The following is a 16,944-nucleotide window of genomic DNA, read 5'->3' as shown; positions in this document are numbered from 1 at the left end:
TTTATAATATTCACTATTACAGGTGTGAGCTCACTTATTAATCTCCTGAGTTCAGCCCAAGATGAAGACCAGCCCAGACTGACTGTTCTTTTGTGTGAAGCTGTTGTTGCTGTTTACCTGAGTTTATTGATACATGCTCTTGCCACAAATTCCTCCAATAAATTATTTCGGCTTGCTGCCCACCCATTAAATAATCGGATGTGGGCTGCTGTTTTCGGAGGGGGTGTGAAACTTGTTGTGAAACCTCGAAGACAATCAGAAAGTATTTCAGGTAAGATAAAATTGTTACTAATTCCTTATGTAAATGTAATTAATCTCTAATGCTAAAGTAAAACTTTTTTAATGTCTTAAGGCATTTTACACTGAAAACCAATGAAGTGTTAAGAACAATTAGTCTTATGATACTATTAAGCCATCTTATTTTATTTTTATTTTTAAATAGCATAATGTATGTTTTTAATGATTGAAATTCTTAACATAAAGTCTATCAATATAAATAACAATGAACACCAACATTTACATCAGGGGGCTAAGATGGTAATTGGAATCTTTTCTTTCTTTTTTTTTCCCCAAGGTAGGGTCTTTAGCCCAGGCTGACGTGGAATTCATTCTGTATTCTGGAATCATTTTTAATAACTATTTTTTAAAGATTTATTTTAATTTTTTATTAGAGAGAGAGAGAAAGCTAGAGAGAGAGAGAGAATGGGCACATCAGGATCCCTAGCCACTGCAAATAAACTCCAGACGTATGCACCACCATGTGCATCTGGCTTACCTGGTACCTGGAGAATCGAACCTGGGTCTTTAGGCTTCGCAGGTAAGCACCTTAACTGCTAAGCCATCTCTCCAGCCCAATAAATATTTTTATTTATTTATGAGAGAGAGAGAGAGAATGGACATGTCAGAGCTTCTTGCCACTGCAAGCTCCAGATACATAATGCCACTTTGTGCATCTGGCAAAGCCATTTTAGAAGAAAGATACAATCAGTCAGTAAAGTACTTGCCTCACAAGCATGAGGATCTGACTTTGAGCCCTGTACCTGTGTGAAATACCAGATGTGGTAGTGTGTACCTATAATTGGAGACAGGAGGACCAGCCAAGCTAGCTGAGTTGGTAAGCTCCACGTTCAGTGAGAGTCACTGTCTCAAATAGAGGTGGATGGTGTATCTGAAGCTGATGCCTGAGATTGTCCTCTGGCCTCCACGTGCACCTGCACAACTGTGCACATCTACACATTTATGAACAAGCACACATAAAAAGATACAATTTGCCAGGTATGGTAGCATATGCCTTTAATCCTAGCACTTGGGAAGCAGAGGTAGGAGAATTGCCACGAGTTCAAGGTCACCCTGAGAATACATAGTGTGTTGCAGTCAGGTTGGCATTGCTGGCCGAAAATACCTGACAAAGAGCAGCTTGTTGGGAAGAAAAGGTTTATTTTGGCTTATAGACTTGGAAAACTCCATGATAGCAGGGAAAATGATGGCATGAGCAGAGGGTGGACATCACCCCCTCACCAACATCAGGTGAACAACAGGAACAGGAGAGTGTGCCAAACACTGGCAAGGGGAGACTGGCTATAACACCCATAAATCTGCCCCCCAAAATATACTGCCTTCAGGAGGCGTTAATTCCCAAATCTCCATCAGCTGGGAACCTAGCATTCTGAACACCTGAGTTCATGGGGGACACCTGAATCAGACCACCACATAGTAAATTCCAGGTCAACCTGGGCTAGAGTGAGGCCCTACCTTAAAAAATATAAATTTATTACCTTTATTTTGGACATGTGTGAAGAGGTAAAAAGATATAGAATGGAAAGGTAAATGTAAAGGAGAAGGCAATGTGTAGGAATGAGTTCTTAATTAGAGAAATACTTATGTAAATCCTCAGTCATACAGTAGTTGGCTTTAGATCATGTATAAGATTACCATTTCAGTTATTCACATGGCTTTTAATTTCCATTGTGTGTGTGCGTGCATGCACATATGTATTGTTTTTTCCTTATGAGCAAGAATATATTTTCATCCAATTTTTTAAGCTGATGGGATTTGGGATGTTACAGACTGATGCCATGGGAAGGTTTTCTTTTTTTTTTTTTTGATTTTTCGAGGTAGGGTCTCACTTTGGCCCAGGCTGACCTGGAATTAACTCTGTAGTCTCAGGGTGGCCTTGAACTCACGGTGATCCTCCTACCTCTGCCTCCCGAGTGCTGGGATTAAAGGCGTGCGCCACCACGCCCGGGTGGTTTTCTTTTTAAATCATCTATAGAAATGGTCACATTACAGATGGGGAATGAGTGGCACAAAGAATGTAAATGACACATTTCAAACTTGTCCTCACTGTCACTGGTTGAGTTAAAAGAGATCCCTATGTAAGTTATATTAATAGAAGTGACAGTACAAATTCTCATAGTCTACTCTCTTTATATATTGCTGTCTTAAACATTTTATTCATACTTAATTATAATCTATTTTAAACAAAAGTTTTCTGCCAAATCACTTCCTTGTATTCTTGAATTTTCTATATTTTGATTTTGGTAATTCTTTGAATTATTTTCTCTTCAATACTGGGGATAAAACCCAGGGCTTTGTACATGCTAGGCAGGTGCTTAATCACTGAGCTATATGTCTAGCCCTATTTATAGTCACTCTGTCTATCAAGCCATACATGTTTAAAACATCTGTGAATGCATTTACTTTTGTAGTCAGTCATTCTCTTATCTACTAAGTGCTAAGCAGTGCTCTAGGCTTTGGAAGTATGGGAAGAACAAGATAAGCCCTTACCATATGAAGCTTACACCTCATGAAGGTAGACAAACAATAAATAAATCATATGATATTTTAGGCATGATAAGAATTGTGATATAAACAAAGCAGGATAAGTGAAAAGAGTGATGAGGGAATGGAGAAGAGACCAATTTAGTTAGAGTGGCTAGGAGATAATTTCTGATGACAAAGTGTTTTGAGCAGAGCGTTATGGAGGTCACTGATCAGATCACACCTGCAGATATCAAGGATCTGATCATTCTAGGCACATGGAACAATTAGCAAAAGTTTTGTGATAGGTCTGGATTATCTTTCTCTAGGAACTTCAAGAGGCAATCAGAGCTATCATGAACAAGATCAGTGTTGTTTGAGGTGGGGTTAGATGAGTAATTTGGGCAAGGTCTTTTAGACACTTTAGCTATTTTAAGCAGAGAGAAAATTACTGAAAGGTTTAAGCAGAAGGGGGTAATATAATCTAATTTAGGTTTTTAAAAAGTAACATTAGATACTTTGTGGGCTTTTGTGAGTTAATGGTGTTTTACCATCATGTATGAGTGGATAAATGACATGGTATTTACCTATGGTAGAGTGTCACCCAGCCATGCAAAGAAATGAAGTACTTAACATGCTATAATGTGCATGCATTTGAAAATACTATGTTGAGTCAAAGAAATCAGACACACAAGGTCATATGTTGTCAACTGTGCTTGTATGAAATATCTAGATTAGATAATTCCATAAGTCAGAAGGAACATGAAGTGAGCAATTACTTAATAGGTCTGTGTATCCCATTTAGGGCAATGATAGCTTTGGAACTGGATTAAGGTGATAATAGCACCAGATTGCAAATGGACCAAATGCCACTAGATTACATACTTTAAATGGCTAGTTTTATGTTATATAAATTTTATGTAAATTTAAAATATTTAAAAAAACAATAGGCAGAGAGAAAAATGGTTGTACTTGACATAAATTACTGATGGATTTGTTGTACCCTCTGGCTCTCTCATATCCAATTAGCTCCTCAATCCTTTTGATATATATATATATTTTAAAATGTATATTTCATATTATAACCTTTTCTTTGGTTTTTATCATTTACCATAATACTTCAGACCCCTCTCATGCCATCTTCTGCCTTCCTTTATATGGGATCAAATACTATACCTCATCATGGGGGTAGCATGAGAATCTGTAGCTAGAATTGTCTGTACTATATGTTTCAGATCCATGGGCTGGTCTAGGTCTAACTCTAGGAGTTGTCATTTTTATTATTACTACCCTTCTGACTCCTGTCTGTGTGCTTCACCCCTAATTTATACAAACCTACTTTAGACATTTATTACTGTTGTTTCCCTCTTCCATTTTGGGCTTCTGCCCTTTATAGAGACTTGCATTATATTGTCCTTCCTACTGCATTATCATTGAATCTCCTTTCTTTTTTTTTAACACTTTTTTCTAAAGATTTTATTTTTATTTTTATTTACTTATTAAGACAGAGAGAGGGAGAGAAAGTGAGAGAGAATGGGCATGCCAGGGCCTCTAACCACTGCATAAGAACTCCAGCTGCATGTACCACCATGTGCATCTGGCTTACATGGGACCTGGAGAATTGAACCTGGCTCCTTAGGCTTTGCAGACATGCATCTTAACTGCTAAGCCATCTTTCCAGCCCTCTTTCTTTCTTTCAAGATTATTTATTTATTTAGTTGAGACAGAGAGAAAGAGAGAGAATGGGTGCTCCAGGGCCTCTAGCCACTACAAACAAACTCCAGATGCATGCACCACCTTGTGCATCTGGCTTTTATGGGTCCTGGGAAATTGAACCTGGGTCCTTTTGGCTTTGCAGGTGCCTTAACCACTAAGCGATCTCTCTAGCCTCATTGAATCTTTCTTGAAGCACAGCCTCATTGAATGGTTCTTGAAGCACATAGTTAGAAACGGTCACTCTTGTTAATCCTTACTGAGAATAGTACTTCTGTAATTCATCTTTATGGAATCATTTTAATCCATAGTCTATGTAACACCCATGTGATTTCATGGAAGGATACCCACATGTTCTTTGCTATGACAGCTGGAACTCTGATGTACTAACTAGAAACATTTAGGAGCTCAGATAGTAGATCCAGAACAAATCATGGCAAGAGGAGGAAGAAAATGAAGGTTAACTGTGTGAACTAATAATGGAGAATAAATGCTGAATTTCAATCTTATTCAGCACCTCCTGTTCCTTCTGAAGACATAGATAAACACCGAAGAAGATTTAACATGCGAATGCTGGTCCCTGGAAGGCCCGTAAAAGATGCTACCCCACCACCAGTGCCTACAGAAAGACCATCTTACAAAGAGAAATTTATTCCTCCTGAACTTAGTATGTGGGATTACTTTGTTGCAAAGGTAAGGGTATGAGGTGTGATACTTAACTGTCTGCTTCATTGACTCTTGTGTGTGTCACATAAAAATGAGGGGGTTGCTTTTGGATTCAGTCATCTTAGTTTAAACATTTAGTCTCCCAGATCCCAAAACAGAATAGTCCTAATAAATTTGGGAATGATTAAACACTTGAAGATAGAAGAGAGAAATTAAGATCATATGGAATGTAGGTATAAACCAAAGATTAGTTTACTAACATATAGTGTCATTCTTTTCTAGTGATAGAATTCTTGTTTTTACTATGCAGTTTCCCCTGAACTCATTATCAGTAGTTCCCCTTGGTCAGCATGGAATTAGAGGAAAAGAATGGACATTAGGGTTTGATAGGCTGTGGTAAAGTCCCATAACTTATCATTGTTTCCACAAAGTGGAGAGAACATCTCTGGGGAAGAGTATATGTGGGGACTGTTTACCTTATAGACCTACTGTGCCAGGTGCATGCTAGTATGGCACTTGCTTTCTTGCTCAGTGCCTTGATATGCTTTCCTGTAACATGTGCTAACACTGTCAACACTGTCGTCACCTTGCTGAATTTGATATGCTTTCTTGTAATGTGCGCTAACACTGTCGTCACCTTGAAGTATGTGCTCATGAGGAAATACGTTTGCCTTTCTTTACTTCTGACTTTTTATTAGATCTCATCTTAGAGTTTTTTGAGGTATCGAACCTACTCTGTTTTATAAGAACCTGGCTGATCTTGAAAAGTTTTTGAAATTGAGTGTTGAAGAGTAGTTTTACAAACTAAAGACTGGTTATATAATGGTCCCCAAAATATGGCCTCAGAACAAAAGCAGCAGCAGCACCAAGGAAATTGTGAGAAATGCAGAATCTCGCATTCTCCTTTCTAGCTTGATTGTTCTTTGATATTCAGAAAATGCATGGAATCATTAATGTGAATGATAACAACATTAAGATTTGTAAATGGTCATGTGACAGCTTATTTTTATTTTTTATAAATGTTTTCTCCTGATTAATCTAAAGCTGTGATAATGGAAAATGCAAAGTATAAAGAAGGAATATAAGCCAAGAGGGTGGCACACACCTTTATGTTTAGCACTTGGGTGTTTGAGACCAGCCTGGGACACATTAGGGGGAAAAAAAAAAGAAAAAGAAAATTTAATATAGGTACACTTGCTCTAATCCTTTTTCTTCATTTTTAAATATTTATAATTGAAGCTGCGTGTGGTGGCACACACCTTTAATCCCAGCACTTGGGAGGCAGAGGTAGGAGGATCACTGTGAGTTTGAGGTCACCCTGTGACTACATAATGAATTCCAGGTCAGCCTGGGCTAGAGTGGGACCTTACCTTGGAAAGAAAAATTACTTACCTATATATATATAATTGGATCATAAAAAAATTAAAAAAATAAAATTGGATCATTATATGTAGCTTTATATTTGGCTGTTTTCAGTTAACATTACAAGGCAAGTAATTTCCCACACCATGAAAAACATGTATAGGGCTGGGAAGATGGCTTCATGGTTAAAGGCACTTGCTTGCAAAACCTGCAGGCCCAGGTTCGATTCCCTAGTACCCATGTAAAGTCAGGTGCACAAAGTGGTGTATGCATCTAGAGTTCATTTGTAGTGGCAGGAGGCCCTGGAGTGCCACTTCTTTCTAAGCTTGCAAATAAATTAAAAAAATTAAATCATATAGCTATCACTTAAACCAAAAAAACCTTCGTTATAGTAATCTGTAAGTATATACAAAAGGAGAAACAATAACCTCTCAATCCTTATCTGCCATCTACCTTAAATTACCAACTCAGTGGACAGTTTTGTTTCATTTGAATCTCTATTTACTTACTGTGGATTATTTAGTAGCCCTGGCTGAGTTGAAACTTGCTATGTAGCCCAGAATGGCCTTGAATTCACCTCAACCACTCACCTCAACCCCCTGAGTATTGGGATTACACACAACTGGTCAATATTTAACTTTTACAAAGGATTTTGAAGCTGAGTGTGATGGACCAACTGACACAACTGTTTATTTTGTTTGATTTTATTTTTCTTTCTTTATTTGATAGAGGAAGAGGGAGAGAAAGGGAGAGAGAGAATGGGCATGCCAGGGCCTCTAGCCACTGCAAACGAACTCCAGACGTGTGCACCTCCTTGTGCATCTGGCTAATGTGGGTCCTGGGGAATCGAACCTGGGTCCTTTGGCTTTGCAGGCAAACGCCTTAACCTTTAAGCCATCCCTCCAGCCCTTACGCAGCTGTTTTAATTCCTAGCAAGCATTAGGGGAGATGGAGGCAAAAGGATACAGTTTGAAGCTAGCATATACTGTCTTCAAAAAATAAAAACAAGTCGGGTGTGGTGGTGCACACCTTTAATCCCAGCACTTGGGAGGCAGAGGTAGGAGGATTGCCTGAGTTCTAGGCCACCCTGAGACTTCATAGTGAATTCCAAGTCAGCCTGAGCCAGAGTGTGACTCTACCTCAAAACAAACAAACAAACAAAAAACATAAAACAACAAAACAACAACAACAATAGCCCTCAGAAAGGCCTGGAGAAAAGACTTAGTTGTGTGCTAATCTTAAAGACCCAGGTTAGATTCCCCAGGACCCATGTAAGCCAGATGCACATGGTGGCACATGCGTCTGGAGTTCATTTGCAGGGGCTAGAAAGCCCTGGTGCACCCATTCTCTCTCTGTGTCTGCTTCTCTCTCTCTCTCCCTCTCCCAAATAAAATAAAATAAATAAATAAATAAATTCTTTTAGGGGTCTGGAGAGAGGCTTAGCAGTTAAGGCGTTTGCCTGCAAAGCCAAAAGATCCCGGTTTGACTCTCCAGGCCCTACATAAGCCAGATGCACAAGGGGGTTAATGCATCTGGAGTTTGTTTGCAGTAGCTGGAGGCCCTCGTGTGCCCATTCTCTCTCTCTCTCAGATAAATAAATAAAATATAAAAAGATATTCTTAAAAAAAAAAACCCTGAGAAAATAGGTTTTTGAACAGAATCATGCTTGCATAATGTGAAGTATCCAGCATTTACGTTTTCCCTTGTATCTTTTTTTTTTTTTTGAGGTAGGGTCTTTCTGTAGCCCAGGCTGACTTTGGATTCACTCTGTAGTCTCAGGCTGGCCCCAAACTCATTGTGATCCTCTTGCCTCTGCCTCCCAAGTACTGGATTAAAGGCATGTGCCACTAGACCCAGCTCCCCTGTATCTTAAAATGTTTTTATAAAGTTGGTTATTTACTTATTTTAATATCCATTAATATATTTTTCATATAAATACGATTATCCATTTTCTCCTATGAACCTAGAAACATAAGTTTCCAAAAAAAGGGAAAGAAATTCCCATGAAGATTTTTTTTCAAGGTAGGGTCTTATTCTAGTTCAGGCTGACCAGGAACTCATTCTAGTTCCAGATTGGTCTCAAATTCACTATGATCTTTTACCTGTTTCCTGAGTGCTTGGATTAAATAAAGGTGTATGCTATCACACCTGGTATCAAATTTAAAAAAATGTTTTATTGATTTTTTTTATTTGTGGTAGGAGGAGAGAATGGGCATGCCAGGGCTACTAGCCACTGCAAAGAAACTCCAGAAGCATGAGCCTCTTTGTTCATCTGGCTTTACATGGGTACTAGGAATCAAACCAGGGTCAATAGACTTTGTAGGCAAGTACCTTAACCCTTTAGCTATCTCTCCAGCCCTCTTTTTGGAAAGTTTATTCATGCATTAGACAAATTCTTTTATATGTATATGTGTATATTCAACAGAGAGAATGGATATACCAGAACCTCTTGCTGTTGAAAATGACCTTATGTATCTGACCTGATGTAGTACTGGGAAATCAAACCCAGACGAGAAGGCTTTATAAGCCAACATTTTTTTTTTTTTTTTTTGAGGTACATATCACTCTAGCCCAGACTTACCTCTTTAGTTCTAGGCTGGCCTGAAACTCAGCAGTCCTCTTCACCCTGCCTCCTAGGTGCTAGATATTAAAGGTGTGGGCCACCACACCTGCCTTTTGTAGTTTTTCAATGGATGTTTTATACCTTTCAATGTATTGTTTTTCTTTAGGCTTTTGTAATAGTTTTTATTTATTTATTTATTTTGTTGTTGCTGGTTTTTTTTTTACTTTTTCAAGATAGGGTCTCACTATAGCCCAGACTGATCTGCAATTCACTGTGTAGCCCCAGGCAGACCTTGAACTCATGGTAACTCATTTCCCTCTTCCTCCCAAGTGCTGGGACTAAAGGTTTTTACCACCATGCCCAGCTGTAATGTTTTATTGTTGATATGTAAGAAGAAAACAATTGATTAAAAAAAATTCATGTTATGTCTACTCAGTTCTCTTATTGAATTTGAGATTTTTTTCCTGGTGATTTTGGCTTTTGTAAATATAGTATCATCTGCCGAAGAAAAATTTTACTTAGGTTAACATTATTTAACACTTTCAACTTTAAATTAGAACAAAATATATTTTAAAATAGTTTTAAAATTATAGAGGCTGAAGAGATGGCTAACTGGTTAAAGGTACTTGCTTGCAAAAGCCTAATGGTTCAGGTTCTATTCCCCAGCACCCATGTAAATCCAGATACACTAAGTGGTATGTGCATCTGGAGTTGGTTTGCAATGGCCGGAGGCCTTGGTGTGCCCATATTTACTCTCTCTCTGTGCCTGCCTCTTTCTGTTTGTTTCTATATCTCTTAAGCAAATAAATATTAAAAAGCATAATATTTATTAAATTATATATTTAAAAAGTTTAACTTTTTATTCCAGCCATTTCTTCCTTTGTCTGATAGTGGTGTTATATATGACTCTGATGAAAGTGTTCACAGTGATGATGAAGAAGATGACGGCTTTTTTTCAGACACACAAATACAGGAACACCAAGATCCAAATTCCTACAGGTAAGAAAAGCCTGTTCCCCCCACCCTTGACCTTTTTCAGAAAAGCCTGATGTTGTTTTTATTTTTATCTATTTATTTAGATTTGTTTTTTTTTTTTTTTTTGAGGAAGCCCAGGCTGATCTGGAATTCACTATGAAGTCTTAGGCCAGCCTTAAACTCACAGTGATCCTCCTATCTCTGCCTCCTGCATGCTGGGATTAAAGGTGTGCACCACCATACCTGGCCTATAATTTATTCTTCTGTTGAAGAATTTATGAATTCTCCCTTTCCCCAGTTTTTAATTTTTTTCAACTTATTTACAACTTCCATAGTTACTGACAATAAACCATTATAATTCCCTTCCCTATTCCACTTATCCCCTTCACAAATCCACTCTCCATCATATCCTCTCCCCTTCCCAATTATTCTGTTTTATTTTGATGTCATCATCTTTTTCTCCTATTATGAAGGTCTTGTGAAGGTAGTGCTAGGAACTGTGAGGTCATTGATATTGAGGCCAATTTCTGTCTGAACGATTGCATTGTAAGCAGTCCTACCCTTCCTTTGGCTCTGCTACCTCTTCTGCAATGGACCCTAAGCCTTGGAAGATATTATAGAGATATTTCAGTGCTGAGCACTCCTCTGTCACTTCTTCTCAGCACTAAGGTGCCTTTTGGGTCATCCCAGTGGTCACCGCCATCTGAAAAAAAGCTTTTGTAATGAAAGGTGAGGGTAGCATTAATAGATGGGTGTGAATGGTAAGTGCTTACTGGGCAGTTTGGTGAGCATAATACATACATTTAGCCAGACAATAAAACTTTATTTGTTTATTTAAGAGAGAGAGAGAGAGGGAGAGAATGGGTGTGCCAGTGCCTCTAGGCATTGCAAATGAGCTCCAGATGCATGTGCCACTTTGTGCAGCTGGCTTTATGTGGATATTGGGGATTCAAACCTGAGTCCTTAGGCTTTGCAGGTGCTTGCCTGCTGAGTCATCTCTCCAGTCTCCTATTATTTTTTTAAATAACATTACTATCATGGATTTATAGAAAACTTGAGATACTTTCAAATTGGGAATTCTGCACCTTTGAGGTCAGTTTCTAGAAAGAATACTTCATATCTAGTTTCAAAGATTAGCTTCCATGCAGTTTATAAGACTTAATAGTCTTAGAAAAAATACTTTGTTGATGAGGTATTAGAACTTAACATATTACTTATTAATGTGTTATTAGTATTAGTGACTATATGACACATTTTCCCACTAGGCATTGCCAATGATACATTATTAAGTATCTTTTACTTTTCAAAGACTACAAAGAATCCATTTTGTATAATAAAAGTCAGAGGCAACTTTAAAAATTTTATTTACTTAGAGATGGGGGCAGGTGAGAGGGAGAAGAAAAAGGGATAGGAGGTACAGTATGGGAATGCAAGCGCCTCTCCAGACACACGCATCACTTTGGGCATCTGGCTTTAGGCATGTACTGCGTAATAAAACCCCGGAGCCGGGCGCGGTGGCGCACACCTTTAATCCCAGCACTTGGGAGGCAGAGGTAGGAGGATCGCCATGAGTTCGAGGCCACCCTGAGACTACAGAGTTAATTCCAGGTCAGCCTGGACCAGAGTGAGACCCTACCTCGAAAAACCAAAAAAAAAAAAAAAACCCGGGCCAGAAGGCTTTACAGTCAAGTGCCTTTAACCAACACTGAGCAATCTCCTCATCCTAGTAGCAGCTTTTTTGGAACATTGGAGATTGGGCTAAACAATTGATAGGGAACACCACTGTGCTTCCCCCATGCTTTTATTTTTCAGTTAATTATATTTTTCCCCTCTCCCAAACAGCTGGGCTCTTCTACATTTAACAATGGTTAAGCTGGTACTACACAATGTCAAGAATTTCTTTCCCATTGCAGGACTGGAATTCTCTGGTGAGTGTGAAATTTGCAAGTAATGTTATTAACTATAATATATTGCTATCAAATTAATACTACAGAATCATGATCTATATAGAAGATTGAAAGAGCAGGAATCCAGGTGAAGCTAAATATTTTTCTCAGCTCATTATAGGCAACTGGCCTTCTGTTTTGTTGTAAGCATTAGGAATACAAACAATATAGATTACCCTCTTCAGATTTATTTGTATTTTTCAGAAATCTTGACACAAAGAATGCAGAGTTTATAAATGTCAGGCTTGCTGTGGAAGCAGCACTCTTGCTTATCTAGCCAGTCCCTCTGTGATTTCAGCAGGGCCCTAGCTGATGTGCAAGGGGTGCTTCATCTCATGATAGGGAGTCAGCTATCTTTTCTTGTCTTATTGATAGATTTTGGTTGTCCTTGGTTTTTGCTACCTTCTGTAAAAGAAAAACAGATCCAATGGAAAGTGAAATTGGCATTGCTTAAAGGGGATAAATATAGGTAGTTAAGAGAGATTTTGATGGATGTAGCCTCTCTTTTGGCCAAAGACTAGTGGGAGGCTTTTTGTTGGAGTCCATGATTGTAGTGATCAGTATTTTTTTTTTCCAAAATAAAATGGCATATTCTATTTATTGCCCCTTAGAGCTTCCTGTAACATCACCATTAGGAATTGCTGTAATTAAAAACCTGGAGAACTGGGAACAGATCCTGCAAGAGAAAATGGATCAGTTTGATGGTCCACCCCCTAACTATGTCAACACATACCCCACTGACCTTTCAGTTGGAGCTGGGCCAGCTCTTCTTCGAAATAAAGCAATGCTAGAGCCTGAAAATACTCCATTCAAGTAAGAAACTTTTTGGAATGTCAATGACAGAATTGTTTTAATTTTCCTGGAAAACAGTTTGATAAAGTATTCGAAACAGTCTTCAACCCATTCACAACTTTGAAACTGCAATTAAGTTTTAGAATTGTCTAAGGAATGCAACAGAAATCTGAACAGAAAATTATATTACCTAGAATTTGCTGTAATTCAGTAAATATATACTATATTATTGTATATATGGCATTACAGGAGAAAAATTCTTTATTTTTTTAAAAACATTTTTGGTAGTTTTCATAAATATATATAATGTATTTTTTATAATAGAAATTTTAATTTTTATTTATTTTATTTATTTGGGAGAGAGAGACAGACAGACAGTGGGCATGACAGGGTCTCTAGCCACTGCAAACAAACTCCAGATGCATGTGCTACCTTGTGCATCTGGCTTACATGGATCCTTGGGAATCGAACTCATAAAAATTGGGTTGGAGAGATGGCTCAGTGGTTGAAGGCATTTGCTTACAAAGCCTTACCGCCCAGGTTCAATTCTTCAGTACCCACATAAGCCAACTGCACAAAATGGTGCATGCATCTGAGGTTCATTTGTGGTGACAAGATGCCCTGATGCACCCATTCCCTCTCTCATCTTCATTTTCTCACTCTCTTCCACATCTCTCTCTGCTTGCAAATAAATAAATAAAAGTTTAAAAAACACAAAATTGACATTGTTATTGGCTAAATATGCTGTTTCAGTACATGTATGCATTCTATAATGTTTAAATTAGGTTAAGCATATGTAGCTTTTGCTTTGTTTCAAAGTGACCAGCTGTGATTAGAGTATTGCTTATAAGTTGGAGAGACTAAAGCCTTAGGACATTAGAAATGCAACATTACTTTATATTTGTCCATATTTACCAGTGTGCTTTTACCAAAAGGAAAATGTAATGTGTAATTTTAAAAGAAAATGAGATTTAATTGATTCTCATACCAACTGGTTCATTCAGTGTAATTAGAGAATTAATTGCTATATCATGATAACTAAAAATAAAAAAAATTAAAAATTTGTTGACCTTAATGCTGTCTCCTTCGAATAGCTTGTAGGGGTTTTAAAACAAGTATCTGCAAAATGAAATAAATTTTCTGTGCTAAAACAGTGTGACATATCAATTGTTTATTTGCTAGGTCCCGGGATTCTTCTGCACTTCCAGTCAAACGACTTTGGCATTTCCTTGTTAAACAAGAAGTCCTTCAAGAGACATTTATTAGATATATTTTCACTAAGAAGAGAAAGCAGAGTGAGGTATTTTGAGAATTTTGTTGCATTTTTTTCTTATTTTTTAACAGTCCTAATTATCAGTGCTTGATTTATTTTTGAACTTTTATCTTTAGTTAGAACTTACTGCATTATCTTTGTATATCCTAGGTAGTTGCCAGTTTTTATAAAGCTTCTTTTAATAGAAAACCTTATAATTCTCTCTAAGCCTTAAAAGAGTTATAATTGTCATTTCATAGTAATGAAACAATATAAGTTCTATGATAATCAAGTGAAAACTGGTAATTTCATGAAAATATTTGCTTGCTGGACTTTCACATGTAATAACTTTGCAGTGGATGTTTTAAGATCTTACTCTATAAAGAATATACTCTATAATATGATTCTCTAAATATTGAGTTTTAAAAATACAACATAGCCCTTTAAAAGCAGTTTTTGGTCTCACTGCAGCCCAGGCTGACCTGGAATTCACTATGTAGTCTTCAGGTGGCCTTGAACTAATGGCAATCCTACTTCCACCTCTAGAGTGCTGGGATTAAGTGTGTGCACCACCACACCTGGCTTTTAAAAGCATTTTATTAGCATTTATAACCTAGCAGGTTATAATTATAGTTTTAGGAACTTTGTTACATAGTGGCATTCAAATGACTCATTGTTTCAAAGTTCAGAGAGACTATTAGATTAAGAGAAGGGGAAAGAGGAAGGAGTATAAAGAGCTCTTGCCCATGTGAAGGTAAGAGTGGGGTTAAGCCCATTTAGAGACCCAAATTGGGGTCACTTATATATGAGGGCTGAGCTAATCCCTGATGCCAAATTCAAATAAGTCTTTTTTATTTTGAAATAGCTTTTATGTTTTCATGTGTGTGTCATAGCCACAGCAACTTTAATTTTGCCCTTTGTGCTTCTATGTTTATCTGATGACATTTTGTTTTATTCAGTTTGGTTTTTTTCTTGATTTTTCAAATGAATTTTGTCATCTTTAAATGATGACCATTCTAGTTTGAAGTTTTCATTCTCTTTATAATTTCATTTCATGCATGTGTTTTGTGTTTGTGACGGTGTGGTGTTATGTAGTCTATAGAAGAACATGTGGAGCAGGTCAAACAAAACTACGTAGCAGAAGATTGCCACATCAAGGTAGCCTCCCAAGCTCTTCTCTGTTCGCAGAGCTAACCACTCCCACCTCTCCGTCTATCTCTAATACTAACCATGGCTGCTCAACTGAATAACCAACCAATCAGAGGACTTTTTTTTTCAAGGTAGGGTCTCACTCTAGCCCAGGCTGACCTGGAATTCACTCTGTATTGTCAGGGTGGCCTTGAACTCACGATGATCCTCCTACCTCTGCCTCCTGAGTGCGCCACCACGCCCAGCTCAATCATAGAACTTTTTGCTCCCACCCCACCTGAAGACATAGGGTAGGAGGTGCTTTCTGTGTCCATCCAGCTTGCTCTGCCTGGCCATTGGTTCATCTTTCTTGTTCCCTGTTCCATCTCTATTTTGGTCACTTTTTCAAGTCTGATCTTTCTTTTTGATTCTGCTGCTAAGCTGCTGCACCTTTCTCTCATCAGTGTTTTATTTTTTTGTTTTTTCGAGGTAGGGTCTCACTCTAGCCCAGGCTGACCTGGAATTCACTATGTAGTCTCAGGGTGGTGTTGAACTCATGGCGATCCTCCTATGTCTGCCTCCTGAGTGCTGGGGATTAAAGGCGTGCACCACCACGTCCAGCTGTGTTTGTGATTATTTTTCCTCTGTCCCCAATATCACGGTCCTTGTCTGGGCCGTAGGTGGTTTGATGCTACAGATCCCTAGTTATTCTTTTTTTTTTCCCTGAGGTAGGGTCTCACTCTAGCCCAGGCTGACCTGGAATTCACTGTGTAGTCTCAGGGTGGCCTTGAATTCCAGGTGATCCTCCTACCTCTGCTGGATTAAAGGCGTGCACCACCACGCCCGGCACTCATCAGTCTTAATTCCTTCTTCTCTCCAAATTCTTCTTGTTCCCTTTTCTTTACCCTTAAAAGTGCTACATCTCTTATGTGGCTCCTTTGACTTTCTGTAACTTTTTTCTCCACTCTGTTCTTCTAATGTAGACACATTTTATTACAGAATATTTATTCATTTTTTGAATATGTAAAAAATATATTACTGTTATGAATCTTCTGTGACCATGAATCAGTACCTTGCACTCACAATGGAAATCTTTGTAATTGGGATAATTTATTCTAGGGAATGCAAGAGAATTTTCTAAAACTAATTCTCAATACACTAACAAACAGTACTCTCACTTTTTTTACTTGCTGCTGTTGCTACATTTTCTTCTTATCCAGCTTTTAAATTTTATGTGTATTTCTCTATGTAGAGCCGCACAGCAGCAGCTGACGCTCAGTCATGTTTTATAGGTTGAAGCCGATCTGGGCTATCCAGGAGGAAAGGCAAAGGTCATTCATAAGGAATCCGACATGATCATGGCATTTTCTGTTAACAAGGTAAACACTGTAGTCATTACAAAAAATTGACAGTTTAGATGAAATTACTCAAATCATTGTTCTGCCTTTGCTTTACAGGCGAACCATAATGAAATTGTTTTGGCTTCAACGCATGATGTTCAAGAACTTGATGTTACTTCTTTACTAGCCTGTCAGTCATATATATGGATTGGAGAAGAATATGACAGAGAATCCAAAAGGTATTCCTCATAGTAAATTACCAATGTAGTTTTATTTCAGAATTATACCCACTGAATTGGTGGGTTTTGAGAAATGCATCTGTTCAGGTGTGTAAGAATCAAGCATAATTGGTTTAGCTGACAAAAGGCTTTGCTTGCATTAATAAATAAAATTACTCATAATTTTTTCCACTAAACTTTTCAGGGTGTTTTAACCAGAATGATCTCT

At 37.9% G+C, this 16,944-nt stretch overlaps 1 protein-coding gene across 6 annotated transcripts in view; it reads left to right on the top strand.

The window, feature by feature from the left end:
• Dmxl2 (Dmx like 2) overlaps positions 1-16,944 on the top strand; it is a 174,092-nt gene that overhangs the window by 144,694 nt on the left and 12,454 nt on the right. For 3 of the 6 annotated variants that reach the window (XM_045160206.1, XM_045160202.1, XM_045160201.1), the window contains 9 exons: positions 23-271; positions 4,988-5,166; positions 9,933-10,063; positions 11,882-11,967; positions 12,597-12,798; positions 13,960-14,077; positions 15,125-15,187; positions 16,450-16,536; positions 16,615-16,736. In XM_045160206.1, the coding sequence (XP_045016141.1) occupies positions 23-271; positions 4,988-5,166; positions 9,933-10,063; positions 11,882-11,967; positions 12,597-12,798; positions 13,960-14,077; positions 15,125-15,187; positions 16,450-16,536; positions 16,615-16,736 (1,237 nt within the window). The remainder of the gene's footprint in view (positions 1-22; positions 272-4,987; positions 5,167-9,932; positions 10,064-11,881; positions 11,968-12,596; positions 12,799-13,959; positions 14,078-15,124; positions 15,188-16,449; positions 16,537-16,614; positions 16,737-16,944) is intronic. The other 3 variants (XM_045160205.1, XM_045160204.1, XM_045160203.1) reach the window with 2 other exon arrangements.

Source organism: Jaculus jaculus, chromosome 10 (assembly GCF_020740685.1).
Source record: "Jaculus jaculus isolate mJacJac1 chromosome 10, mJacJac1.mat.Y.cur, whole genome shotgun sequence".
Lineage (NCBI taxonomy): Eukaryota > Metazoa > Chordata > Mammalia > Rodentia > Dipodidae > Jaculus > Jaculus jaculus.
This window is presented reverse-complemented; position numbering and strand designations above follow the sequence as displayed.